At 53.5% G+C, this 25,589-nt stretch overlaps 1 protein-coding gene across 2 annotated transcripts in view; it reads right to left on the bottom strand.

Moving 5' to 3' along the window:
* Positions 1–712: 712 nt before the first annotated feature.
* Positions 713–25,589, bottom strand: part of ZBTB16 (zinc finger and BTB domain containing 16) — a 190,652-nt gene continuing 165,775 nt past the window's right edge. For both annotated transcript variants that reach the window (XM_030333335.1, XM_032594968.1), the window contains exons 5-7: positions 10,814–10,984; positions 5,641–5,808; positions 713–3,490 (exon numbers count right to left, since the gene is read on the bottom strand). In XM_030333335.1, the coding sequence (XP_030189195.1) occupies positions 3,261–3,490; positions 5,641–5,808; positions 10,814–10,984 (569 nt within the window). In that variant the 3' untranslated portion in view covers positions 713–3,260. The remainder of the gene's footprint in view (positions 3,491–5,640; positions 5,809–10,813; positions 10,985–25,589) is intronic.

The raw sequence follows: 25,589 nt of genomic DNA, 5'->3' as shown, positions 1-25,589 counted from the left end.
TAACACTCAGCTCTCACCTGGGGAGACAGCACCCTCTGCCCTCCTAGTCTCCCCAGCCCCCTTTATTCAGACACATCTGAAGACTCCAGATAATTTTTGACCTTCGCCTTGGCCCTTAGGCCTGGCAAAGAAGGCCTTGGCAAGGTCAGAATTACTTCATCTTTGTGAGTAGGTACCTAGCAAAGAGGCATGTTGGACTCTATCCGGGTGTCGAGGCTTCGTCGGGGAGGAGGGGAGAGCAAAGCCAACACGGGTGTCTCCCATTCAGTATCCTTCAGAAACCACCCATCCTGACCCTCTGTCCTCATTTCCCTGCTAGGGTCCCTCAGGGACGGTGGGGGGCAGACAGGTGCTCACTTAGTACCATCCGATGCTGCAACACCAGATTACAACAATACTGCGTGACTGAACACACAACCACACACAAAAAGCACACACGCGCACACACGCACACACAGAGGGGTATTTTGGTGGTGGCGGTGGTGGATTTTTTTTTTTTTTTGTCTTTTTTCTTTCCTATTCACATTACAAAAGGAAAAAAGGGCAAGGTCCTGTAGAACTGACGAAGGAACTAACAAACATTACAAAAATATTACAATTTGTAAATATTAGCTCAACCCTCTCAGCTTTTATGAACAGGGCAGGAGACCCAGGCTGCGTGGGAAGGGTGGGGGCGAGTGAGAGGTGTCAGCTACGTCTATGGAATAGTTTCTTTTTTTTTTTTTTTCCTTCCCCACCGAAGTTGCAAGAGATCTTGCTGTTAAAATATTGTTTTCGGGGGTTTACAGACCCCCTTCTTCCCAGGCTGGGGGAGGAAGCATAGTGCATAAACATTTCTTACAGACCGCCCCTCCCCCAGATGATTTGCCTCTTTTCACATTATCAACACGACAACTGCTCTAGTCACATAGTTCAACTTTTTTTGTCCTTTCCAAAGCACTAAGTCATTATTACAACTGCAAAAGAGCATCCTCCCTACCTGACCATCCCCGACCGACAGTCTAGTGACACGGTCCCCCCAAGTTCCGATCCCCCCCCAACACAATTTTTAAGGCCTTCAAATTTGGTGGGCAGGATTGCAGGGGGAGGGCAGGAGGGACGGGGCCGGGGGACAGGGGGGTGGTCACAGCAGCACCCATCCCTCCGACTTCCCTAGAGCCCTCACAACCCTTCTCCCCAAAACCACTTCCCCAAAACCACTTTTAAAACCCTAAGATAAAAACGCAGCCACAACTTTCTCAGAGAGAGAAAGGAAAGAAAAAAAAAGAAAACAAACAAACAAACACAACTCTTACAAATAAAGCATGAGATGAAACGGAGGGCCCATCCCAAAGCGAACCAAATATTGCAAACGTGCTTTCCAAAATTCAGGGGGGGAGGTTGGGGGGAAGGAGGGAAACAGAGCAGCAGAAAGGGAGGCAGCAAGGGAACAAAAGAACTGGAGGAACATAAGAGGTAGCTTTTAGAAAAACAACACCCCCACCCTAACGCAACAAAACAGAGGCCGGCTCATCCCCACGCCAGCCCTGCAAAAGAGACCCATTTTGGCAATGATAATGCACACAGAGGCGGGGCCACACGGTTGCAGGGATCTGAATAATACAGGCCCCCAGGCCCAAAGGTCCCAGCAAATTCTAAGAAAGGTAGGATCTTCTCCAGAGTGTTTTAGGCTGAACCCTTGCTGGGTACAGAGGACTCTGGGAGGCCCTGGGCAGAGCCAACGGTGACTCCAGAGTGCCCCTGACACACTCTCCCTTTCGCCCACCTTCTGCTGACCCCGGCTCTCACGTCCTGATCCTGAGTACTCCACTCCTTCCGTCCAGCTCTGTCCAGCTGGGATGGCAAAGGGCCGTGGCCAGCTGAAGTCTACTAAACCAACTATTAATTTATACAAGAAACAGAAAAGAACGTCCTCCCCATTCCTCCAACCCCCAACCAAAAAAGAGATACAGGGGTTAAAAAAGCTCATGAGGTCACAAAAAACTGAGGTAATTCAAGTACAATGTGCTAACAGGGGAACAGGGGACACAGAAAAGAAGCAAAACATTTACATAAGGGCCAAAGCGCTTTCTACTCCTCTTCCTCCTCTCCTTCCTCCTCCCTGGGAACTTGCGGGGGGGGGGGGGGGGGGGGTGTTGCCCTGAGAGCCAGGAACTCTGTGCTGCTCTCTGGACCAGGGCTGGGGTCCCCACCCTCAACCAGCTAGCCCAATCCCCGGTCAGGGCGTCCCCTTCTCCAGGTGTAGGACACATCTGGGCACATCCTTCCCTCGGACAATGAGCCCTTTCACGGACGCCTTCTCCTAGGGCCTGAAATAGGGGTGGTAGGGATTGGTGTTGGTTTGCTTGGTGGGACGGTATAGGGTTAGTTATGTTTTCCCATTTTGGAAGCGAAAGCAGCTCAGCAGGAACCTCGCTCATGACAGGGCTTGACTAGGGTGGGGTACTCCGTTTATTTTGTGTTCTCAGAAAGCGGAGGGTGGGGTGAGGGGGCTGTGGAGTCCAATGCAGCTTCCCAGCTAGGGAGCTAAGCCAGGAGGGAAGGCGCTGCCTGATGCATGAGGGGCTGGGCACCCCTGCACTTGGGAGGGGCCTCTTGGAGGCAGGGAGCAAGGAGCTGCGGGACGGGCAAGAGCCATGAGGCTGCTGAACACCTTGAGGGGACACCCCAAGCGGCAGAGCTGGGGGGGGGGGGCAACAAATGAACTGAGTGGTGGGAGGGAAGGAGAGCCCCTCCCACTCCACTCTGCCCCCAGAGCTGCCATGTGACCATCGACTAGTGACTGTGACCCAACCCAGCCCCACCACCTGCGGGCCCCCTCCCTCTGAGGGCGACAGGCAAAGATTGTTTGGCTCTGACCACAGCACCCCTCACCCCCTCCCTAGCCTCCACTTCTGGATGCAAAAGGAGGGTCTGGGTGGAGGGAAGAGAAAAATATACCACCAAGTGAGCTAAACAAACCATGCTCACCCCAACCCAAGAAAATGAAGCCAACCTCCAGCCAGGGAGGAGGGACAGAGGCCGCCGGGGAGGGGTGGTGGCGGGGCATCCAGGTCACTTGGGAGCCCCAGAGAGAGTCCGAGGCCAGACAGCTATCAGGTTTCCTTTTTCTTCTCTCTCTCTTTTTTTTTTCTTTTTTTCTATTTCCTTTTTTTTGTCTTTTTCTTTCTTTTTTTTTTCCACAGTCCTTCCTCGACTTCATCCTGCCCTAACTCTTCTCTCCCGGCTGCCCGCTCCCCCGCCACTGCCGCCGTCTTGCCTCACACGTAGCACAGGTAGAGGTAAGTCTTCTCTATCCTCCAGTCGGGCGGGATCTCCTCGGGCTTGTGGCCCTTCATGTGCTTCTGCATAGAGGAGAGGCTGGGGCAGTATTCCGTGCAGATGGTGCACTGGTAGGGGGAGGCGCCGTTGTGCGTGCGCAGGTGCTTAATCATGGCCGAGTAGTCCCGGGAGCGCTGGTGGCACAGCTTACACTCAAAGGGCTTCTCACCTGTGGGGGGAGGGCAGGAAAGAGCCAGGACACAGGGAGAGGGCCGTGAGGGTCTCGCCAGGGCTGCTCTGGGCCCTCGCTCCACCCCCAGGCTTGCTGGAGACTTGGGCCCGTCTAGTTTAGCACCTCCCACTAGAACTTTCCGCGATGACAGATGCACCATCCAATACGGTAGCCACTGGCCACAAAGAGCTACTGAGCACCTGAAGCACGGAGGCACCATCCAGTATGGCCGCCCCTGGCCACACGGAACTACTAAGCACCTGAAGCGTGGATACACCATCCAATATGGTAGCCATTGGCCACAGAGAGCTACTGAGCACCTGAAGCGTGGCTAATGCCTCTGGAACTACATGCTCGGTGGCTCAGAGGGACTTCATGGTTCCTCATTTCAGCAGCCACACATAGCAAGGGGCTGCCCTGTTGCCAAGCACACCCTTAGCCCTGCCTCATTCTATTTAACCCTCCCAAAGGCCCAGAATCTTACCTTCCGAAGAAAGGATATGGGGGTCTAGAGAAGGGACAGTGAGGCCCTGAAAGTCCTTCGGGATATTCCTTCTAGAGGAACACGGGGATAGAGTCGTTTTGAGGCTACAACTGGTGGGGAGGAGGGGGATGAAAATGAGGGAATCCTTTCCTTCAAATGTGTTCCATTTGGGATGCCTACTCCTCTAAGGCTACAAGCACCTGGACCCTGCCTTCCCAGGGGGGCTAGAGAGCAGTGAGGGACAGAGAGCCTGGGAGTGCCCTGCCACACCCTAGCTGCTGCCCAGCCTCCTCCCAGTTAGAGTCCCCTGGAGCTGAGCAGAGGGTGTGAGGGAACCTTGTTTCGATACAGTAATTAACTGGCCAGCCATCTCGCTATCAATACTCCTCTGTGCAGAGGCCCCAGCAAATAATGAAGTAATGAACAGCCAAAGTGATCTAACTATCGACCTGCTATTTACAATAGTCACCACCAATGCATTTAATGATCGGCTCGCCAGGTCACATCCCCAGCAGGGGGCTAAGGAAGCCCCAGGGCTCTGGAAAATACCGGGAGGGACTCTAGCTGTCAGCAGCAAGCACCCCACCCGAGGCTTTCCTTATGGCCCAGGCTGGAGGCAAGAACACACAGCTATGACAGCACACATCCTCTCCTTGTTGCCTCCTTTATCCCCCCACCTCCTATGGAAGCATACTCTCCCCTCGGCCAGCACAACCTGTCCTCAGTCACCCCTCAGTCACCTCTCCCCACCGTCTTCTGGTCAGGACGGCTGCTTCCCCTGATCAGAGGAGGCTTCAAGTTTACCAGATTCCACTAGCTTCCACTACGCCTCATATCCTCATGGGAGGTCCTTCTGAATACCCACTGTCCCCCCAACCTGCAACGTGCTGCTGGGAAGCAGTTAACAACTGGCTCTACAAAAAGGCCCGATTCTGTAGCAGTTGCCCATGGCCACGTTGGGACTACTCTGACCCCGGCTGCTTTTAAGCAACTGAGGTGATGTCACTGCACTTGGGAAGAGATGGGCAAGATGGGCTTTCACGGGCCACTGCAGGCCAGCTCCAGCCTTCCACTGCCCCCGAATCTGGCAATTCTGGACACCATGGCCATGTCTACTCGTTCTGTCCTCAGACCCCACCCTCTGATCACATTTCTCTTGCATAAAAAGGAATGTGAAAGCCCTGTGAAATGCTACAACATTATACATGAAGAGGGGTTAGTAAAGACACCTGCCCCTCTGATCTCTGAGAAGAACTCAACCCAACAGTGTCTCAGCTCTCATCCTAACCAGACTCAGTGCCCACCCCCCAGTTCTTACTCTAACCCCCAGTAACAAGAAACCATCCCAGCTTCTACTTTGCAGTAAGCAGGCCAACTTGACCCCAAATCAGGACGCACAAACTGCAAGCCGTTGGCATGGCTGCCTGCAAGGCCAGTCTGGGCCCCTGGAAAGCGTGCCATGATCAATTAGCAATGTCTGCCTCGGCCTTGACCCCGGGGCGGTGGCACCTGGGCCATCGTGCTAACCTTCACCAGAGTCACGTTCCAGTCTTGGGGTAAGTCTTGGACCATCCTCGCCCGGGCTGCCCTGGAGAGCCACCTGCCCCTTACCCCTCACCTAGGTCCCTGCCCCAGCTCAGGTGCCCTCACCGGTCTTCAGTACCTGTATGCACCCTATAGTGCGTCTCCAGCTGGTGCTTGAGGCTGAACTTCTTGCCACAGCCATTGCACTCATAGGGTTTCTCGCCCGTGTGGATGCGTTTGTGGCTCTTGAGCGTGCTCTCGTCCCGGAAGCAGCTGCCACAGAACTCACACTCGTAGGGATGGTCGCCTGTAGGGACAAGGGGCTGGATCAAGGCCTTGCCTCTCCCCGCCCCCTCTTTAGGAGCCACAAGCCACATTCAGTACGCCAGGAAGAGGAGACTGCCTGCATTCACCACCATTCTCCAAAGACCATGGAAAGACCCGGCCCCCCCCCCCTCCAGCTCCCAATGTGAATAGTGTGTTCACACAGGTCCGTACTTTACTGTGGCCCCTCGGTTGCCCATGGGTCAAGGGCCAGTCTCAGGAAGAGAGAGCCCATTTGGTTCAGGGATGAACAGCAATCCCCAGAAAGCAGGCCCCCACAAAGGGAAAGCAGACCTGTGGGCTTTGAAACCTTGTCCCCCAGCTCCTCAGGCTCCCTTCTCTTCCTTTGCTGTAGGTCAGGGGCAAAAGCCATGTTAGCCTGACTGACTACCCCCTCCTCAAAAAAAATCCTCCAATCTGAGAAACAACTAGATCATACTGCCCACCCCCCACCCCGTCCAAATGCTTTCTGCTCTCTCCCTCCTCCTTAGTTTCAGCAGCTATGCTCTCTGCTTGATTTCTTCTTTTCTGCCCAGCAAACTCCTAGTCATCCTTCAAAGCCCGGCTCACACATCACCATGGTGTGGAAGATTCCCTGTAGCCACCCCCCGCCCTCCAGGCAAATTGAGTCACTCTCTTTCTTCTGTCCCAAAAGAGAAGAAATGTCTAGCATTTTGTTATTTTAGCAAGAAACACAGGATTCTCACTGTACAGAGGAGAAGAACGAGAGGCTGAGAGATAGATGGTCTCTAAGGTCAAACAGCTTGTAAGCAGCTGAGTCGGGATTCAGATCTGGTTCCCAGAGTGTGGACACGCGATACTCATCAGACCGCTAAGTGACACGCTGTACCGTGTGTCTCCTGTCATGCCCTCGGTGCCTCTAGAGTGGAAGCCCCTCCAGGGTAAGAAGGGGGTCTCATGCATCCCCGTTGCCTCGGTACGTAGCACTGGGACGCCCAGAGCAGGCGCTCGGGAACTGGGGGGTAGATGAAGTTGTTACCGGCTCCCTCCACCCAGTGGGGAGAGCTGTCGTCCATGGCCTGGAATCAGTGCCCAATCAGCCTCCCTTCCTGCGCTTCCCACTCCTCAGTCCTCCGGAGGGTGAGAAGCCGGGGTGTGGGGATCCACCATCACTTTCTTTGAACCACCCAACGCGGGGACTTCGGGGGCTGAAAGGTGAGGACTTCAGCTACTTATTTATTACAGGAGTGAAGGCACAGACAATAAAGATAGATTGATCACCCCAGACTTTGTTCATGAATATTTAAATATCGCTGATTCGTCTTGTCACTGTAATTACAATTTCTCTGGGCTGCATCTCCAACAACCACAGTTTATGGTAAAGAATGGCCCACTGTATTTCACTTGTCCCTCTGCAGATGCGCGAGCCTGCCAACCGTGTAATGTCCTCTGCATTTCATACATTTTCTTCAGCTGCTGAAGGTTTAAGTCATCCACAATGACCTACGTTTTTTCATTATCCCCATGTCAAACCGCACTCGTGCCTGGGCATAAATTGTCCTCCTCGTTATAGACTCGCATGCCTGTGCCTTCACTTCCTCTTTAAAATGATATTTTACTCTCTTGTCTCTCTCCTCCTCAGGCCGCCAACCCAACCTCCCCCCTCTCCAACGCAGGCCCCTGTGCCCACATAAATTCTCATCTCTTCTGATGGTTCTGAAGGGTTTTTAGGGCTCTGTGGGGAGTGGATGCTGGGGTCTGCTCACTGCAGGCTCTCTCCCCACAAGAAGTCACGGAGGGGTAGGGTGGGAGCGCTCCCACGAGGCGTCGGACAGGAGAAGGCGCAATAGCAGAGCCATCCCTCGACACGAATTCCTCCCGACCTACGGGGCCCAGCCCTGGCTCAGAGGTACGTGCAGATCCGGGGCCGGACTGAATCCTGGGGTTCTCGGCACCTGCCTGCCCTCTGGCTGCCAGGCTTGTGCAGACCACCCGGGCCCTGACCGCCAGCCCCACCAAACCCAAAGGGAGCGGAGGTCCGTGCACACGCTGGTCCTAATTAGCCGCGTGTCTGTGGGGCTGAGGGTCAGTCTGTGCGGGCCTGTGCCCGTGTGCCCCTCTCCCCGTGCAGACGCCTGCACACACAGCCACCCCCCACCGTCTGACATCCGACTTCCCCTCCTTGCCGAATTGGCAACGATAACGACTTTAATCAAGGATTCAGTATCCTCATTAAGATATAAATAAATAAATAAAGCAAGGGCCACGTGAGACTTCAGCGAGAGCCCGGTAATTAAAACGTACATCGGCAGCCACCCGGCCGGGGGAGGCGGGGGGCGGAGAGCCACCGCCTGTGCCCTTCCCCTCCAGAGGGGGGCCCTGAGAGTTCAAAAAACAAAGGGTTAAGGCAGAGAGGTTTGTTTGATCAGATTTTTATGAATTTAATTCTGAAGTGGATCACATGTTAAATGAGTTTGAATAGGAAATCTCCAGAGTCAGCCCAGGGAAAGGAGTAAAGAGGAACTCGGAGGAGAAAAAAAAAAAAAAAAAAAGGCACACGCACACACATGTACTTTGAAGCATGGCAAGCACCTGGCCTAAAACCCTCACCCTGAGACTTAATGGTGTCACTGTGGCCAAAATGTACACAAAACTGGCTGCAGAACTCAAAATCCAATTTGTGGCACGTTGATTAACTCTGTACCCTCTTTAATGAGCTTGACATTAAGTGCAGGACAAACGAGACTAATTAGAGCCCCTCTGGCCTGCCCAGTGCATCTGTGACCCCAGCGGCCTGTCCTCACCTGGTGGTTTCCCTGGCACCGGCCCGGCCCCATCCCAGCGCCTCCTCTGGCCCCTCCCTCTAGCACAGCTGAGAGTTTATTATATGATGAGCCGTGTGAATCAGGGATCCATCAATGCCAAGAGCGCGGCTGGACTAACCTACAAAACACAGCTGCCGATGCTAAACACCCGGCCCCAGCAGCAACGGGGCCAAGAACAACGGAATATTAATGAGGCATTGTGTGTGGGGGTGTGCTCGGCCTGTATACATACGGCTTGTGTGCACAGGGCCTCGCCGGGGTGAAAATCGATGGGTGTGTATATGTGTGCGTGGGTAGCACACGTGCTCTATTTCCTAGATCAAGCAAGTTGCTTCTCCCAAACTATGTCTGGAATAGCCCCTCCCCACAGATCTGTGCATGACTGACACAGGGGCAGGTGATATTCTGACGTCTGCACTCCCAGAAGGGAAGAGCAGGGCACATCCCGGGTGGACTTCACAGGGCTGGGACCATTCAAGTCCCATGAAGCCCACACTGGTTCGACCCGGCAGCATGCTTCAAAGTGGTTGAAAGGTAACTGGCCACTTTGTTTATTAAGGTTGAACTTGGGGACCCAGTGGGGGAGGTGTGGACAGGCTGGTGCCTATACCACAGGGGATGCTTATACAGTCACTAGAGAAAGTCCTCATTGATATTCCCTCCTCCTGAGCCCTTCTTGTTGGGAACCTACCTTATGGGACCTCTCCTTGTCCTATGCCAGCGAGCCTGAATAGTTCTAAGAAAATCAAGTGATGTGAAGGCAATATGCTCCCCTGAAGTGAATGGCATCAAAAAGCATCGGGGCGCCTGGGTGGCGCAGTCGGTTAAGCGTCCGACTTCAGCCAGGTCACGATCTCGCGGTCCGTGAGTTCGAGCCCCGCGTCAGGCTCTGGGCTGATGGCTCGGAGCCTGGAGCCTGTTTCCAATTCTGTGTCTCCCTCTCTCTCTGCCCCTCCCCCGTTCATGCTCTGTCTCTCTCTGTCCCAAAAATAAATAAACGTTGAAAAAAAAAAAAATTAAAAAAAAAAAAAAAAAAAAAAGCATGAGCGGGGTTGGGGGTGGGGGGGCTCCTTGATGAAGATGCACACCACTGGCAGGACAGGCCTTCTCGGTCCAGGATAAGTAAAGCCCCTTCCTCATTCCGCAAAGCCCGCCACCCACGAGAGGCCTGGCCTGTGTACTTAATCCCAGAGCTGTGACAAGACCCAAGAATGAGGAGAGAGAGGGTCCTACCATCTCCTATCTTGAGGCACACAACTTTTTCTACCCCCTCCAACAGACATGAGCAAACACCCCGTTATACACCCCGATATGGAGTGTGCCTCTCTGTCTCCCGGGTCCACCCTGTCCCCGGCCCACCCTGTCCCCCACTCCCACTCCAAACCCAGGACAGAGCACGCACAAGCAGAGACACATGCAGACTCAGAGAGGGACACTCCTTTCTCCATGTACAGTCAGTAAAGACCCAATTTTGTCACAGAGAAAGGAATGAATTTAAGTCACCCATTACCTTGTTAGGGGATCGATCTGCCCCTCGGCCCTCAGGGTCCATCTAGAGGGTCCCTCAGGGTCCATCTAGAGGGTGGGGCACAGGGCCCAGCCCCCTGACTCACAACCACCTTCCTCTCCCGTCCTCTGGCTCATTGTTCATAAACCTCATCATCTCCCCTAAGCAAGGTTAAGGGCTCAGGATAGAAAATTCGCTTCTGTTATTGTAGAGCCAGCAGGACCACTTCTGCAACATTCCCTTAGGAGCCCAAGGGGGACTTCAGGAGCGAATGGTCGCGGGGTGGAGGCTGTGGCAGATGGCTGAGACCAAACAGGTAGTTTTTTTTCCTGAAATAGGTTTTGGGTCCACCTGCCTCAGAGTCTTTTGAGAATATATATCAAGGACTCGGAGTCTCGGATCCCACCCACATCCGCTAAGTCAAAGTTTCCGAAGGTGGGACCCAAGAGCCTGCATCTCTAACGAGCACCTGCTGTGTGGAACACACAGAGACTGGGACCCACAGACCCCCAGGGTGGGATGGGGAGAACCACGAACACGTACCTGCACCGCGGAAGCGCCCGCACGCCCACCTCGAACCAAGAAGGGCGGAGGGCCGACTCGACCTCACAGCTCCACTCCACGTTTTTGGAGGTAAATCCAGACACGGCTTCCCAGAGAGCCCGACCATCCACCCGCCACCTGCACGGGCCTACCTGTGTGCGAGCGCAGGTGACGTTTGAGGGCGGTGTGGCTGGGGAAGGTGCGGTTGCACTCGCTGCAGGTGTAGCTGCGCACGCCCGCGTGGACCTCCATGTGCTGCTGGAGCGCGCTCTGAGCCTGGAAACGCTTCCCGCACAGCAGACAGAAGACAGCCATGTCCGTGCCTGTGGGAAAGAGGAGCGGGGAGAGCCTCAGGGGGGCGGAGCGCAAGGCCATTCTTTACTCGTCCAGGTCCAGACGAGAGAGCAAGAGCCAGAGCCAGGACCAGTGCCTCCAATCCCCCAAGCTCAGGGGCAAACCCAAAGGCACACCCGGCGTTGATGGAGCACCCAGTGTGCCACTGCAATGGTGGACAACATCAACTTACCGCTCACCCTCACGGAACCTAAAGAGAGAGGAGAAAGAGAGGATCGGATGCGTCGCAACAATAAATGTGCGTCAGCGGCCGCGTGTAGTGCTGTGTCAAAGGCGGGGTACTGGGAAGTCAGGGTGGCCTCTGTGAGGAATCACGGTAACGAAGACGGTATGCACCCAAGCCATTGCTCGAGCATAACTGCTTTAAAATCCCATGTCTACCACCTCACCTTTCAGATAAGGCAAATGAGGCACACAGACAGACTGGGCAACTTGTCCAAAGCTCCCCCAGAGTTCGGAAGCTGCAGACACGCCGTTCGAACGCCGGCTGCCTGGGTCTGAATCCTCTCCGGAGGCTAGCCACAGACTCTATTCCTTTCTTTTAATTTTTTTTTTAATGTTTGTTTATTTTTGAGAGAGAGATAGAAACAGAGTGTGAGCAGGGGAGAGTCAGAGAAATAGGTAGACACAGAATCCGAAGCAGGCTCCAGGCTCTGAGCTGTCAGCACAGAGCCCAATGCAGGGCTGGAACCCATGAACCGCGAGATCACGACCTGAGCTGAAGCTGAGCTTAACTGACTGAGCCAACCAGGCTACCCAACAGACCCTATTCTTTTAACCAGCTCTCTCTTCCTTTCACTTAAGAGTCCATTCATTCAACAAATATTATTCTAGTACCTTCTATAAGGGGCACTCTCTTTTGGGCACTGGGGATATAACCATGGAAAACCGGACAAAGTCTCTGCTGCCGTTGTAGATGTCACCCCGCACCCGGGAGAGAGCATCCCTGAACACTCTGGAAAGAAACGTAGTTGATCAGAGGATCAGAGAGAAGAACAACACAGCTGGAGAGACGGGGAGACAGTGGCGGGGAAGGCCAAACCAGCAGGCAGGGCCAGGTCACGTGGGGTCTCGAAAACCACGTGAAGATGTTTAGGCTGCGTCCCAAGACCAATGGGCAATTGTCAAAGGGCTTTAAGCTAATGAGCGCCATGAGATTTCCATTTCACTCTGTCTGGTCATTCCCTGCACTCATCAGGAGCACAGGTGAATTATGGTACCCTACACAAACAGGCTGCCATTTTCTATTATCAGCCCGCTTTCTGATCAACCTGTTCTGGAACCACAGCCATTCTGGGTACAGCAGCCCATGAGGAAGCATCTACACCCACCATCTGAGTCCTAACTGGTGGCTCATTGCCCGCCATTTTGGATCCTGTTTCCCTCAGCGTGTCAGCTCCCCTGGGAAGCTCATCTCTCCCCTCTTGGTGACATCTGGGTGATATAACCTGTGCTCAGCCCTGCATCGCCCTGCCCTGTGTGAAGGATGCAAGTAAGTGGGAAGGGTAGACAAGCCTAGCATCTGTCAACCCAGCCCAGAGGGGAAGGAAGGGTGGAGTTCTGCCTATTCTGTGTGGAATCAAGGAGCTTCACATAGGTAGTGGGGTGAAGAGAAGGACAGCATGAGGACCTTGCTGCCTCCCGGGTCGCCCAACGGAGACAGCAAAGCGGTGGTCTACTCTCGCTGCCTCAGTCCCATTCGTGGCTGGGTTTAAGATGAACTAGTGGGACGGCCAGACCCTCCCCCTCCCTTCACAGCCACCCCTGCAGATGCTCAGAGGCCTGGGCAGCTGGAGCCATGCTCCATCCTGCCAGCAGTCGCTGCCTGCATCCAGGTCCAGGGAAGGCCGGGCACAAAGCGGGAGCGCGGTTTCGCTCCCGGCCTCAGCACGCATGAGGGAAAGGAAGAATACAGGTGTTGTGCCGCTGCTTACCTGTGCCGCCATCTCATTGAAAACTTGCAACCAACCCCACTAGGCAGGCATCCTCCTCCCTCTTTTTTACGAATGGAAAAACAGAGCGGTTAAATAACCTGCCTAAGGTCACACAGTCCGAAGAGGCAGAGCTGGGATTTGAAAATGCCCAAGGTCTGTCTGACTTTAGAAAGCACAGGGCCAGGCCCCTATGTTCTTCTGGGTGTGCAATCTGTCCAGGCCTCTCCTGGAAGGGGCACAGTGATGACGCCAGCACACCAGCACTAACCCAGCTTGGTCCGGGGGCCCCCGGGCCTGCAGGGCCCACTCTGGCAACAGTGAGACCGCCGTGGCCAGTGGGAGGGGACCGCAAGCGGAGTCACAAGGTACAGCCCTCTGAAGCCTCCCAACCTCCGAGGGCCAGCGAAAACCCCAGGAGGTGCCGGGGTGCTCGGCTCCACCTGCCTGAGGGGGTGGTCTGCGGGGCAGAAGCCGACAGTGAGCAGCCGGTGTCCGTCCAGCAGGTGAACACGCCCATGGGGGCAGTCCATCTGCAATGTGTGCAGTGAGACAGCTGCCCTGGCCGATTCATCCCGAGGGCCCCCGAGCACCGGCCCCAATTAAGCCAGATGTCAAACAGCTGCCTTAAACTGGTCAGCTGGGGCAGGCCTCCTGGGCCAGCTAAGCCCTTCAGCGGCCCACAGTGCTCCTTTAGCATCCCCTGAAATCCCCGGCTGTGGAAGGTGCCTGGGTCAGAGGGACCGTGACAGTCCCAGTAGGATACCCCAAGCCTAAAAAGCCAAGCCCAGAGGAGTTCCAAGGGCTGGTACACCCAGCAGGACTGACTGGGGATACCGCAGCTCTCTGCCCTCTTGGTCTTCCGCAGGCTCCTCAAAGCTGCCCCCACTAGGCCATCCATACTTCTCAGGATGGCCTGGACCCTCTTCGTGTCCGGCCGGCACACTCCATGAACGTCACTAAGTGTAGGCACTGTGCTAAGTGACCAGGGGGATGCTGAGTTCAAGCACACACATAGGGACCCAGACTAGTTCCCAGGCAGGTCGATGACCCACCAGGGGACAAGACAGGGTGACCCCATGAAAACTTTGGCTTTGAGAAATCAAGAGCATTAAGCAGCCAAGGAGCCAGAGGAGGGGTCCAGGGGCTGGGATAAGCAAGGAAACACCTCAAGAAAATCTCGGAGCAGGCAGACACATGACAGACCCTGAGGACGGACACAAGCAGGGGACGTTAGTGGAGGGTCAGACCACCGGGGCCACATCGCCAGGTGGGACAGATCACACTTCATGCTACAGGCTATGCGATGCCAGGAAAGGACAGGGGTGCCAGCGTGACCCAACCTGCATGCGAGGACAACGCCCCAGGGTCACGTGGGGACCAAGAGCAGCAGCAAGTGATCAGAAGCAGGGAGACAGCGGATGGCTTTTTTGACAGCACTGGAGGTGGGTGGGGACGAGACTTGGGTACGGGCTGTGAGGACCGGAGGAGGGGGGGAGAACTGAGGCCCAGGCTGGAGGTGGGAAGCATGGTACACCTACAGTCCCGGATGGTCAGCTCTGTGCCAGGTTTCAAGTTACATAATCCCCACGCGGGAAGGAAAGGCTGCAATGTCCCTGCAAAGGTCCCTCTCCCCTTCCTGGGACACCTCATGAGGCTCAGCGGCTCTCCTTGGCCACTGACACACCGGCCTCGGTGCAGAAATGAAGAGAAGGGGCCTCAGAGGTCCCATATCCACTTTCCCCTTCCTTCTGTTTGGAGACCAACAGCTGAGGAGATGGAAAAATGTTTAAAAAGCAAAAAGGAAAAGGTGGCGGGGGGAGAAGTGGAGGAGACACAAGAGAAGCCAGTGGTGCATGCAAGCTAAAAATCTAGAGACTAGATTTGAGTTATTAAACAATTTGCTGTAGTTTCTGCCTAGCTGATTGTTCGCATGTATGATGAGTCAAGGCAGATTCTATTACACTGGGAGATTAAGCAAATAAATGCTAGCTTTTGGAAACACATTAAAACGTGGGACTATGGAAATAAAATTATCTAGAAAATTGTATTAGCAAATTCATTAGCTGCAGTGAGGTGTGCAGCCGGGCAAGAGGGCCGGGCAGTGTTAAAACACTCGGCTCCTTTCAACGCCTGAGCTCCAGACATACTCGGTGCTCTTTCTGACGCTACAGAGAGACTTCGTGCCCGAGACCACTGGGGAGACGGGAGGAGGCTCCACTGTTGGCAGAAAATCTTCAGTAATCATACTGAAGGAAGACAAAAGCAGCACAGAGGTCTTGGTCTTCCACTCGCTTGCTCTGTGATCCGGATCATGTCACTGAACTTCTCTGGACCGGGCTGTGCTCATCCCTTGCCACACCGCCTGTAGTTGCTGAGATGGTGACGAACGAGATATCCGTGAGAGTTGCAGAACGATAAAGTGGTAGCGAGAGCCACTACCGGCCCGGACGACGCCCCTGTCTGACTTAGAAAGTCACGCCCCTTCCTCTGGGCAGACACAGACGGTCACCTGGGTGCACAGCTCTCACGAGCAAAGAGGCTGGATTCCAGCCTCCACGTCCCGCCCTTAGCCTGGGCATCCTCCTGCAGCAAGTGAGCTGCTTAGGGATCACCGCAGCCCCACACAACATACGAGCCTACATTGTTCCGTCGACTCAGGGCGGCTGCTTCCAGGAGTGCACTCTAGAGAAGGCACCCTGGATGAGTTACACCATTTAGGACTCAGGGCCAAGAACATCTTCTTCCTCTAAGCCTTCATGACTACAGCACATAAAAGCCTCTGATGCATTTATTTTTGACACTCAGTTCTGCCTAAGAGATTGTAAACCCTCTAAAGCAGGAGCTGTTCGCTTCATCTCTGTGTTCCCCGACACAGAGCGCAGGGCCCAGCACAGAGCAGGCACTCAGTAACTGCATGGTGCGTAAAAGAATAAGTAAGGAGCTGGGAGACAAACCACAAAGGGCAGAGGGGGCGGGGGGTAGGGGCAGTCCCGGTGCAGACAGCCAGACCCGAGAGCTGAAGCAAGCTCAGACCAAACGAAGCCATTCCTGAGCACTTCCAGGGAGACTCTCCTTGGCAATTAGTGATACTGAGTGACCCACAGCCATCTGATCTTGTTGGGGCCTCTCGTGTCTGTCTGGTGGGCTGGACAGGACTCCCCAGTTCTCACTCTGTGTCTGAGCTCTGTTGCTCAGAAGCAAAGACTGAGACCACCAGTGCAGTGAAAGAGACCTCCATTCTGGCCCAGAGGCACCGCCTTCCTGGCTTTGTGACCCTGGGCCAAGCAGCCCCTGCCCTTGGCCTCATTTCTTCCTCTAGGAAACGGCATTCCTAACTCACCTGCCTTTTCCAACACCAATGTCCCAGGGCTGTGATGAGGCAAACGACAAATCTTTCTGAGTATGTAAATTCTACAAAATGTATTGTTTCCTATCAATCTGTAAATTTCGATGTAAATTGGATACATAAATTAGCCTTGGTCCAAGGAAATAATTTATCAGGTCAAAGAACAGTACCTCCTCTGCTCTTCTGAAGACTGACTGGAGCTCAGTCTTGGGCTGTGTTCCAAGGATGTCTGCCTGAAACGGCTTATAACTGGAGATAAGAGGAGGGTATGGAACGAGATAACCTCCCGAATGAAAAGCATGGTTCCGGGTAATGTGGGCAGAGCCCGTGCAAACATCTGGGCTTCCTTTTGCCTCACTTCTGTCTCTGGAGACGGTGACCCACACCTCAGCCCTCCTCCACCCCCAAGGGTAGCACAGCCCGTTTTGGCTGCAGGGCACGTACGACTCACAGACTCTCAATTTAAAACCAGTTTAATTATAGCCAAAAAATGGGAGAAAGCCAAGGCCAGGGTGGAACAGGAGGCAGGAGGGGTGACATAGACCCAGGATATTTATTTCACCCAGGTGACGACTGGGTCTGAAATTATGAGCCACAAAAACCCTCATGTTTACACCTGTGCCATTTACATACCAATTAGCTCTTTAATAGAAAGGAAGGAACAGGATCAGAGGGGTACACAGCTGGAGGAGATGTTCAGGTGCGACACCTTCTTGGAACAAGGCTCTTATTATCTCCAGCATAAGCAGTTTCTTAATCAAAAGAGCAAAGGGATCTAAATATACTCTGGCTTTTTTTGGTAAGCTAGCTATGACTGCCACGTGTGCGTGTGCTGGACTGTGTGCACTCTGTGTGCGTATGTGCGTGCACACGCACCACGGATGGGCTTGTCATGTCCAACCCCACCTAAGCAAGCCAAGGAAGAGATGCTTCCCCTGCAACCGCCAACAGGTTTTTTTTTGTCCCCAGAGGAAGAAAATGTCAACTTTCGGGGGCTGTGAAAACCTTGGTTTAAACTGAAACCGTCTCCTACCCTCCCCCCCGCCCCTCCCCGCCCCCCCCCCCCCCCCGTCTGACCCCCAAATCCATCAGACATGTCTTTCTATACTTCCTCTGACCTCCCGGATGCCATTGCCAGTCACGGGCAGCCCCAGTAGCCACACATCAAAGCTATTGATGAGACTGCCGCCTCTCCCTGCTCCTCAGCTTTCTCCCTCCTCCCCCCACCCCCTTCGTTGGTAAAGCAGAACTGCATCATCCACTGTGCGCAAGAAAAAGACGGAGACGAGCGGTCCAAGGCTGACTCACACCGAAGGCGGGAAGACTCTGTCTGCATCTCAAGAGGATGGAGAAGGCTACAGGTGTGGAGGGGGCAGGGACACAGAGCACACGGAAAGGAAATAAATGTCCAGCCATGACATCGGCAGGAGCGCCTCCCTTTTGGCTCCCCCTGTACCATCATTTAGGGTTTGGCTCCTTTTCAAGGGATCTACTGGAGAAAGGGTCAAGAGCTCCCTTGCTATCTCTTCTCTCAGGCACGTGTTGCAGGATCATGTGCGTGGAGCTCCGGAATTCCCAGGCTTCTTCAGGAGGCTAGCTGTGAGCACAGTGAGGGCGCGGTCTGCCCAGCCCGAGACAGTGTCAGACCAATGACTCCAAGAAAGACAGCTTCCGAGTGTGGGAGACCAGCCCCACTGTTTCCTTCACTGCTGTTGGTCTCCCCGCCACAACAGGTAGAGGAGGCTAAGAAAACATCTTGGAAGGCCCACCTCAAACCAGATGAGCCACAAGTCTGTGCACGGGTGCTTGTCTCCGACATATAGAGTCACCTGCCGCTGGGACACCTTTGATCATCTGTTCAGTTACATCTTCTCAAACCAAGCCAAGAGCTAAAAACCTTAGCATCTAGTCTTCTGGTCAATTCCAGTCTCTTTATCCAGCCCTCCCCACCCCTTTTCCCTTTCCTGAATCCTGGAAAGCTGTCTCTATAACCTTCCATTTCCACAAGGGAAAGGGGGACGGTTATGGCTTCATAGCATCAGTCCAAGGAACAGAGAGTTCTCAATGAATAACCAGAAAGGGGAGGAGCCAGAACAGCTGATTCAAATTTGTTTTAAAACTGAGCCGGGGACGGGTGAGCGATTACATTTCTCAAAGCACACACCCCTGCACACGTGCGCGCGCACACCCTTGCGGTCTCTGGGGGAATGTGGGCCGCGTCCTGAGGCAGCAGCTAGCAATGCTGGCTCCCAGAAAGCCGTGTATTTGTTTAGCAGTGAGCTGCAGACACAAGTGCATTTCATTACTCGGCACCTCCAGCTACAGTAAACAAATTTGTCAGCTCACTAGCTCATTAAGGTGCACCCCGGACACAGGGGATTTATTGAGACCTGCACAATAAAAGTAACATGAATGGATTTACTAATTTTGTCAATCACTCCAACAAACGAGCCGGAGAGGAGGAGAAACGAGGAGGGGGACGAGAAAAAGGGGTGGAAGAGGAAGGAAAGGAAGCAAAACGGAGGAGGAAAAGTGGGAGTTTGGTTGGCAACAGAGTCAACAGGTTACAGTGAGATCCGGTCTGTGCTGGGCTGGGCTGGGCTGTGCTGCCTGGTTACATGACCGCCTCCCCACTGGCACGCCCTCATGGCGGGCTACGCTTCCCAGGGTGTATGGCCCCTAGCAGGAAAGGCGCCAAGGGCAAACTCAACTGCACTACGTCAAACTGATGGGAACCTCCTCCTTCATTCCCCCCACCCCAGCATCTGATGCGGAAGTAGGGAACAGAACCCAGGATTAAAAGCCACACCAGAGGAAGCATCAGCGACCTCCACACCAGGCACCTCTCTCCTCTTCCCACCTATAACTGCAGCCACTTCCTAGTCATGTACCTGAACCCTTTCAGACATTCCAGAGTGAATCCAAATTTCCACCACAAGAGCAAGAAGAAGAGGAAGAAAGGAAGGAAGAGAGAGAGAGAGAGAGAGAGAGGGAGAGACAGAGAGAGAGAATAGGGGGTGGGCTTGGGGTGGGAAGTAAATCCGGAGAGGTATGCAGCCCTCCGGTCTGTAACTTTCAAAATGACAGCAGGACTGGGGCAAAGGTCGCAGGGTCCGCGGCCTTAAGCACCTCCGCCAGCTGTGGCGGTGCAGCCTGGAGCCCGCAGGACGCCTGCCCGTATAAATCAGCGGTAAGCAGCCCCTGCTGGGGGCGAGGACAATGGGCCCACACGGGGGCGGGAGGCAGGACAATGGGGCCCGGCCAGTGCGCAGGCCCGGAACAAATGTGCCCTGGCACCACGGGGGCCCCCATTTGTGAAACTAATTGGCCCACGATTGAAAAATTGGACCAACTTCAACAGCCCTGAGAGGGAAGGGGCAGCCTGCAGTCGCCCAGCCCCGGGGATCAGAAGCTTCTCCCAGGTCCTGCCCATCTGGGAGAGGAGAGCTGCCTCTGAGACGGGGCCAGTCTGAGAGGAGACGGACGGGGAGATGGACCGAGCAGGTGAACAGAGTGCTGCCTTGAGGGACCCGGGTGCAGCCTCTCCTCCCGAGATACAGAGAGCTGCCTTCCTCCATTCCTCTACACTGCCCTTCTACAGGATAGACAGGCAGTGGTCTACCCTCGGGGTTCCCAAAGGCTCCGGACTTGGCACCCCTGGGGTAGGTGGGTAGCACACAGAAAGCTCCAGTGGGTTCCTCCTGCAATCCATCTGGCATGCATTCCGCTCTGTGCCCTCAGCTCTCCGTAGACGGCATGAGCTGGACTGTAAGAAGCTAGGATCACCCAGTCTCTAACTCGGCTGGTCCTGGTGGCTTCTGGGAAAAGAGCCCCTGAAGCGTGTGATGTGGGAAAGGACAGGCCAGGCTAATTATCCTGCCATTGTCCTCCTGCCCTACCCTTTCCTAGGACTTTTCACCAACTGAAGAGGGTGAAGAATGGAAAGCACTGAGGTCTTCAGCCAGAAGGCCTGTCCTCCAATCCTGGCTCAGTGACTAAGTCACTGTGCACTCCTGAGTAGGTTACTAGACATCTCTGGGTCTCCGTTTCCTCACTAGAAAAATGAAGGTGATAATAAATGACCCTTGAAAACTTTCCCTCCTACTGCAACAGTCAATTATTCTAGGCCTATGGGAGAGCATGCTGGAAGACTGAAAGATCCTTCTTCCACTGAGATGTGGTGAAGGCATTTCTCCCTCAGAGTCTGCTTAGAAAGCCTTCTTTTAGTTAAAGAGAATCTCAAGGCTTCACTAGAAACCACCGTCTTAGGCTCACAGAGGGACAGTCACCAGGTGAGGCAAAGAAAAGACCTACATGGATCACTAGGGGCCAATCTAGGTCTATCACCCCTAAGTCCTTCTCAAGCCCTGTGAGAGAGGGAATTTTAGGGGATTTTAGGAAGATGAGGAAAGCAAGACTTGAAAGAACGTGCTAGGTCCTTTCTCTCAAGTGACCAGCAATTACCTGGTTAGTTCCTTCCAAAACTGGCCATACGATCAGAAGGGCAATTCTGGAGTCGCTGGGTCTGAAGATACCTCCAAGCCTCTGTACTAGGCGATGGTTTGGCCAATGAGATGAGAGAGAGGGGAGCAAAGCTTTCTCTCCCATGCCCCCCACACTGCTGTGATAAAAAAGCCAAAGAGTGACCCTCGGAGAGGGTGAGCAAGAGAACCAGACTCTCTGAAGCCAGTGGTCTCATTTCCCTAGGGCCCTGTGCCCCCACATGGCAGGTACTGCAATTTCTTTTTAAGTTTATTTATTTACTTTTAGAGAGAGACAGGTGAGGGGCGATTAGGGGCAGAGAGAGAGGGAAAGAGAGAGAATCCCAAGCACTGAGAGTGCGGAGCCCGATGCAGACCTCAAACTCATGGACCCCGAGATCACGACCTGAACGGAAATCAAGAGTAGGATGCTTAACCGACTGACCCACCCGGGGGCCCCAGGCACTGCAATTGCGAGCAGTGGGTCGGGTCCAGAGGTTCAGGAGGGGGTATGGCGGTTCTGCCTGAAAATGAGACCCGATGTCCTTATTTGTGTAATAAGTTTCTTACCAGGTCTGTTTATCTCTTCTGTTCATCAAGTGGACAAGACATTTTCTATAGAGACTCAATCTCTCTGGTTCCGAGCATCCCCCAAGTCATCTTGAGGCCCCCAGGGGAGGAGCCAGGGCCCAGAAGAGGGGTCTCTGGGAAAAAGCAACTCAGCTTGGGTCTTATTTAAAGACCTGTAAACCCCGATGTATTTCACAGACAGTGAGGTGGATGTAGGAGGAGGTCCAGAGAGAAAGGCAGGGAGGGACAGACAAGGAGAGACAGTCAGAGGCCAGACAAAGACCCAGAGAGACAGGAGGGGTTGGGGAGGAGAGCAGGGGTTGGAGGGGGGACAGATATTCAAAATAAAGTGAAATGTTGATTGTTTCAGGGCCATTTCAATATCTGACAAACATCAGGCAATGAAAAGAAAAAGCAACCGCATATAAATAAACAAAACCCAACCAAAAAAAAAAAAAAAAAAGAGAAAGAGAGAGAGAGAAGGACGTATTCATTTTACTGACATTTTAATGGTTCTTCTCCTTTCCCCCCCAGAAGATGATTACAAATTAAGCAGCATTTAAACGCTTTTTACTGTCAACAATTAAAAGGAGGGCTGGGAGCCTGAGACTGTGGTAGCCATTCATTCCCACGGTAACCAGGCTATCAGAGGCACCGCCAGGCTTCCCATACTGTACCGCACACAATGGCCAAAAAGGGAAGAGTGCGTACACCGTTAATTTTGCAGGACATTCAGAAGCAAATTAAAATATAAAAAGCTCCCGCACAAAGGTAGATACCAAGAGTGAGGGCAGGACAGGTCAAGCTCTTGGAATTAAAGTCTTAGCAACGGCAGAGTTTAAGCACAGTCTGATTACACCTTATTCAAGGCTGCCCTGCCTTCGTTTTATGGAGACAGAGACACAGAGAGAATTTCCCAGGAAGGATGGAGGGTGGAGGTGGCTTTCCTAGACAGAAAGGAATAAACAATTAAAAGGACCCAGCAGCTCCAGGCCAGACCCCAGGTCCCAGGGAGTGAAGGGCGGACCCACCAGCTCCCTCAACCTGCACTTCACCCATGGGCACTGGTCCACTGACATCTAGCCCTTTCGCACCTGTGCCATGGCTTTCTCTGTTGCATCACAGAGAGGAACCAGGTGATCTTCATTTCATTCTGCTCGGAGGAAAGGGTTTCATTCCGGAGTGAACCAAATGAACAGAGGCAACTGTTCAGAAACTGACCTCCCTTCCGTCCCCACCGATTCACTCCCACCCCTGCCCACCCGAGCATGATACTACCCAACACTCACGTCTTTCCGAAATGCTAAAAACCCTCTGGGTTGGGTCCCGGTAAATTTTCTCTCGCTAGAACCCTTGTTTAGGCTACTCGAAAATGGATTCTAAGAATCCACATCATCTCAGGTACCTTTTAGAATAATGGGATAATGAAAACTCGCCCCCTGGATAAAAGGGAGAAAAGAAAGGACTGAAAGAAGGAAACGGAGTCGGGTGGAGAAGCAGGGGATGTCGCTACCCGTTTCCTTTCTGGTTCTTCGGAGAGCAACGTGGAAAGTCACAGAAGCGAGCTGGCTCCAGAGGATGAGCCGGGTCCGTTTCTGTACCATAAAGTTTAATATGCAGGAGGGGCGACAGAGAAATAAAAGAGACACGTCCCCTTTAAAAGGAAATATAATTTACAGTGTGCAGCCAGGCGGCCCATAGTTTCAATCTCGTTTACTATAGAGAAAACTCTGCTAGCTGTTCTCTATCCCACAAATCCGATTTAATCAGACAAGCCAGCCAGCGTGGCTTGGAGTAAAAACGGATAATTAGTAAACAGAGAGCTACTCCAGTGCTTCATTGGCATTCGAGTTGGGCTACTGTGTCGCATTTAAAATGCAGTCTGATGAAGTTTACAAAATCAAACCATTTGTTACTCCTATTGAAGAGGCTTCAGGCCACTTGCAATTAAATTGGAATTAGTGCTCAGAATGAGACACAGCAAATTCATACTAAAAAGGGATCTGACTTTGAGACATTTGACTTCACTTCAACAGTTTTCTGTGTGAGTGTGTGTGTGGGTGTTACCGAAAGACGCCTCACTCACCCCGACTCTGCAGAGCTCCCCGACTCGGTGAGCTTGTCCCCCACAATCTCCTACTCTTGGGGCTGGCTGCGGGGGGAGGGGGAGGGGGCCACAGGGGAGGGACAGCTGACACTGGAGAGCCAGGCCCTGCATTCACACCAGGACGATACTGTACTAGGGAAAATGTGTCCACAAAGGACCATATGGCTCCCTTCTGCATTGAGCCTTTGGACAAGGGGGTGGAAGGGGGGGGCGGGGAAGCTGCCAGAAGGCACACTTCCAGGGGGGCACCGGCCCCGCCCACCTCAGACAGCAGGCTGGCGGCTCTGGGAGAACGGGGGCACCTTTTCCCCGCTGGCCGGGTTCCTGTGACGCTCCTGCCTTCCCTCCCTCCAAGGCGCATGCACAGGGAGGGTTTCTGTCACCATGTCCTAGCCCATCAGCATGCCCCCGGCCCGGTGCGCTGCCGTTATAGGCAGAGAAGACTAGACAAACTCTGTCTTGGCAGGGCTCCCTAACCTAGAGCCCACAAAGCCCCCAAGCTGTCCAGGGACAGAATTCAGGAGGGCTGGTGAACCTGGAGAAGAAAAAAAATTGTATCTCTATTTTCACCAACCTCTACCTGAAATTCGGCAGCTCCTCCAACGGGGAATAAAAGCAAAACAACCCCGGTTGCATTAGCCGTACGTGCGGCTTGGTCGTGGACAGGGCAGATATTTGCGTACCCACACCACGTGAGAAGTGTTGCATTTGCAGCCAAACATTCATGCAAACCGCTCCTGCAAAAATACAGTGGACATTCAACCAGTGCCTGAGCTTAACAGGATAACAAAGAACCACACATATGTATTACAAATGATTTTTTAAAAATATTTTTTATATCTGTGTTCGAAGTTTCCATTTATAATCTCAGGTATTTTACTTGATGCATGGATTTCACCAGACTTCCCTGGGGCCCCATAGCACAGAGCTTCAGTTTGGGAGGATGAAACAGCTCTGTGGATGGATGGCGGTGAAGGTTGCACAGCGCTGGGAGCGTACTTAACGCCACTGAACCGTAGGCTTAAAAACACTTAAAATGGCAAAGCCTGTGTTATATACGTATTTTGCCAAAATAAAAAGAATCCTTGGTCTCGACCAGTCAAAAGTTACTTGTACAGGAGTACAGCCCTCTGCTGCTCAGATGTATCCAGACAAAAACTCAGTTTCGCCCCTCCTTCACCTCCTCCACATCTCCATCTGTGGTGAAGAATAGGCCGAAATGGCTCCTGGGAAGCAGGGAGTGGCCACGTGTGGTTCTTTGGAAAGGACCCCGCCGGAGGTCCAGACTTCTCAGCTCTGACACCAACCAGCCTTGGGCGAGTGGCTTCAAGTTCAAGGGTTACTGTCTCCCTCTCCCCATCAGAATGAAAGCCACCTGAGGGCAGGGGCCTCCTTTCTCTCACACACTGCTGTTACCTCTTGGGCCTGACAAGTGTTTCATGAGTATTTACTGGATAGAGGGAAGAACGAATGGGTGGATGTGGGATTAAACAAATGAATTTGGTCTCTCTGGAGCTCAATCTCATCCCTGATATAAAGAGGATAGGCTCTGTGATCCTTTAAAGCTCCTACAGACGGAGAGGGTTCCATCTGCTCTCCTCTAGCTACTGCTCACACACATCCTCCAGTGTGCAGCCCTCCGAGACAGACAGCGGGTGGCGCACGTGCACAGGTTGGGGATGGACCGTGGCAGTAGCATGTCTGACGTGACAGGGCACCGCCCTCAGGCCCCAAGACTTGCATGCGGTCCTCAGGGATGACCGACCCCACACTGGCCCACTAGGCCTCGTGGCCTGCCACCCAAGGAGGAAACGAGCAAGGTGAATTTATAGGCTGGCTGAACACACAAGGAGAAGGAGCCACGGAGGCCTGAGGAGGAGGCTCCTACGTGGCATCAGGCGGCCAGCCGCAGTGGCTCCGAAAGCCTGTGGGGAGGAGATGCTCCTTTTGGCCATTCAGGGAGGGAGGGGGAGGAATTTGATTATGGTCCTAAGGGAAAACAAAACACCGTCCACCAGACTTTCCCACTTCCCCCAAATCTGGAACCAGCCTCCCTGTAAGTAGGCTGTGTTCCTGACTCACTACATCTATCCCAGGGAGAGGAGGCGGAGCGTCCAGCAGGCGCGTGCCTGGGCC

This window comes from Lynx canadensis, chromosome D1, assembly GCF_007474595.2.
Source record: "Lynx canadensis isolate LIC74 chromosome D1, mLynCan4.pri.v2, whole genome shotgun sequence".
Classification (NCBI taxonomy): Eukaryota; Metazoa; Chordata; class Mammalia; order Carnivora; family Felidae; genus Lynx; species Lynx canadensis.
This window is presented reverse-complemented; position numbering and strand designations above follow the sequence as displayed.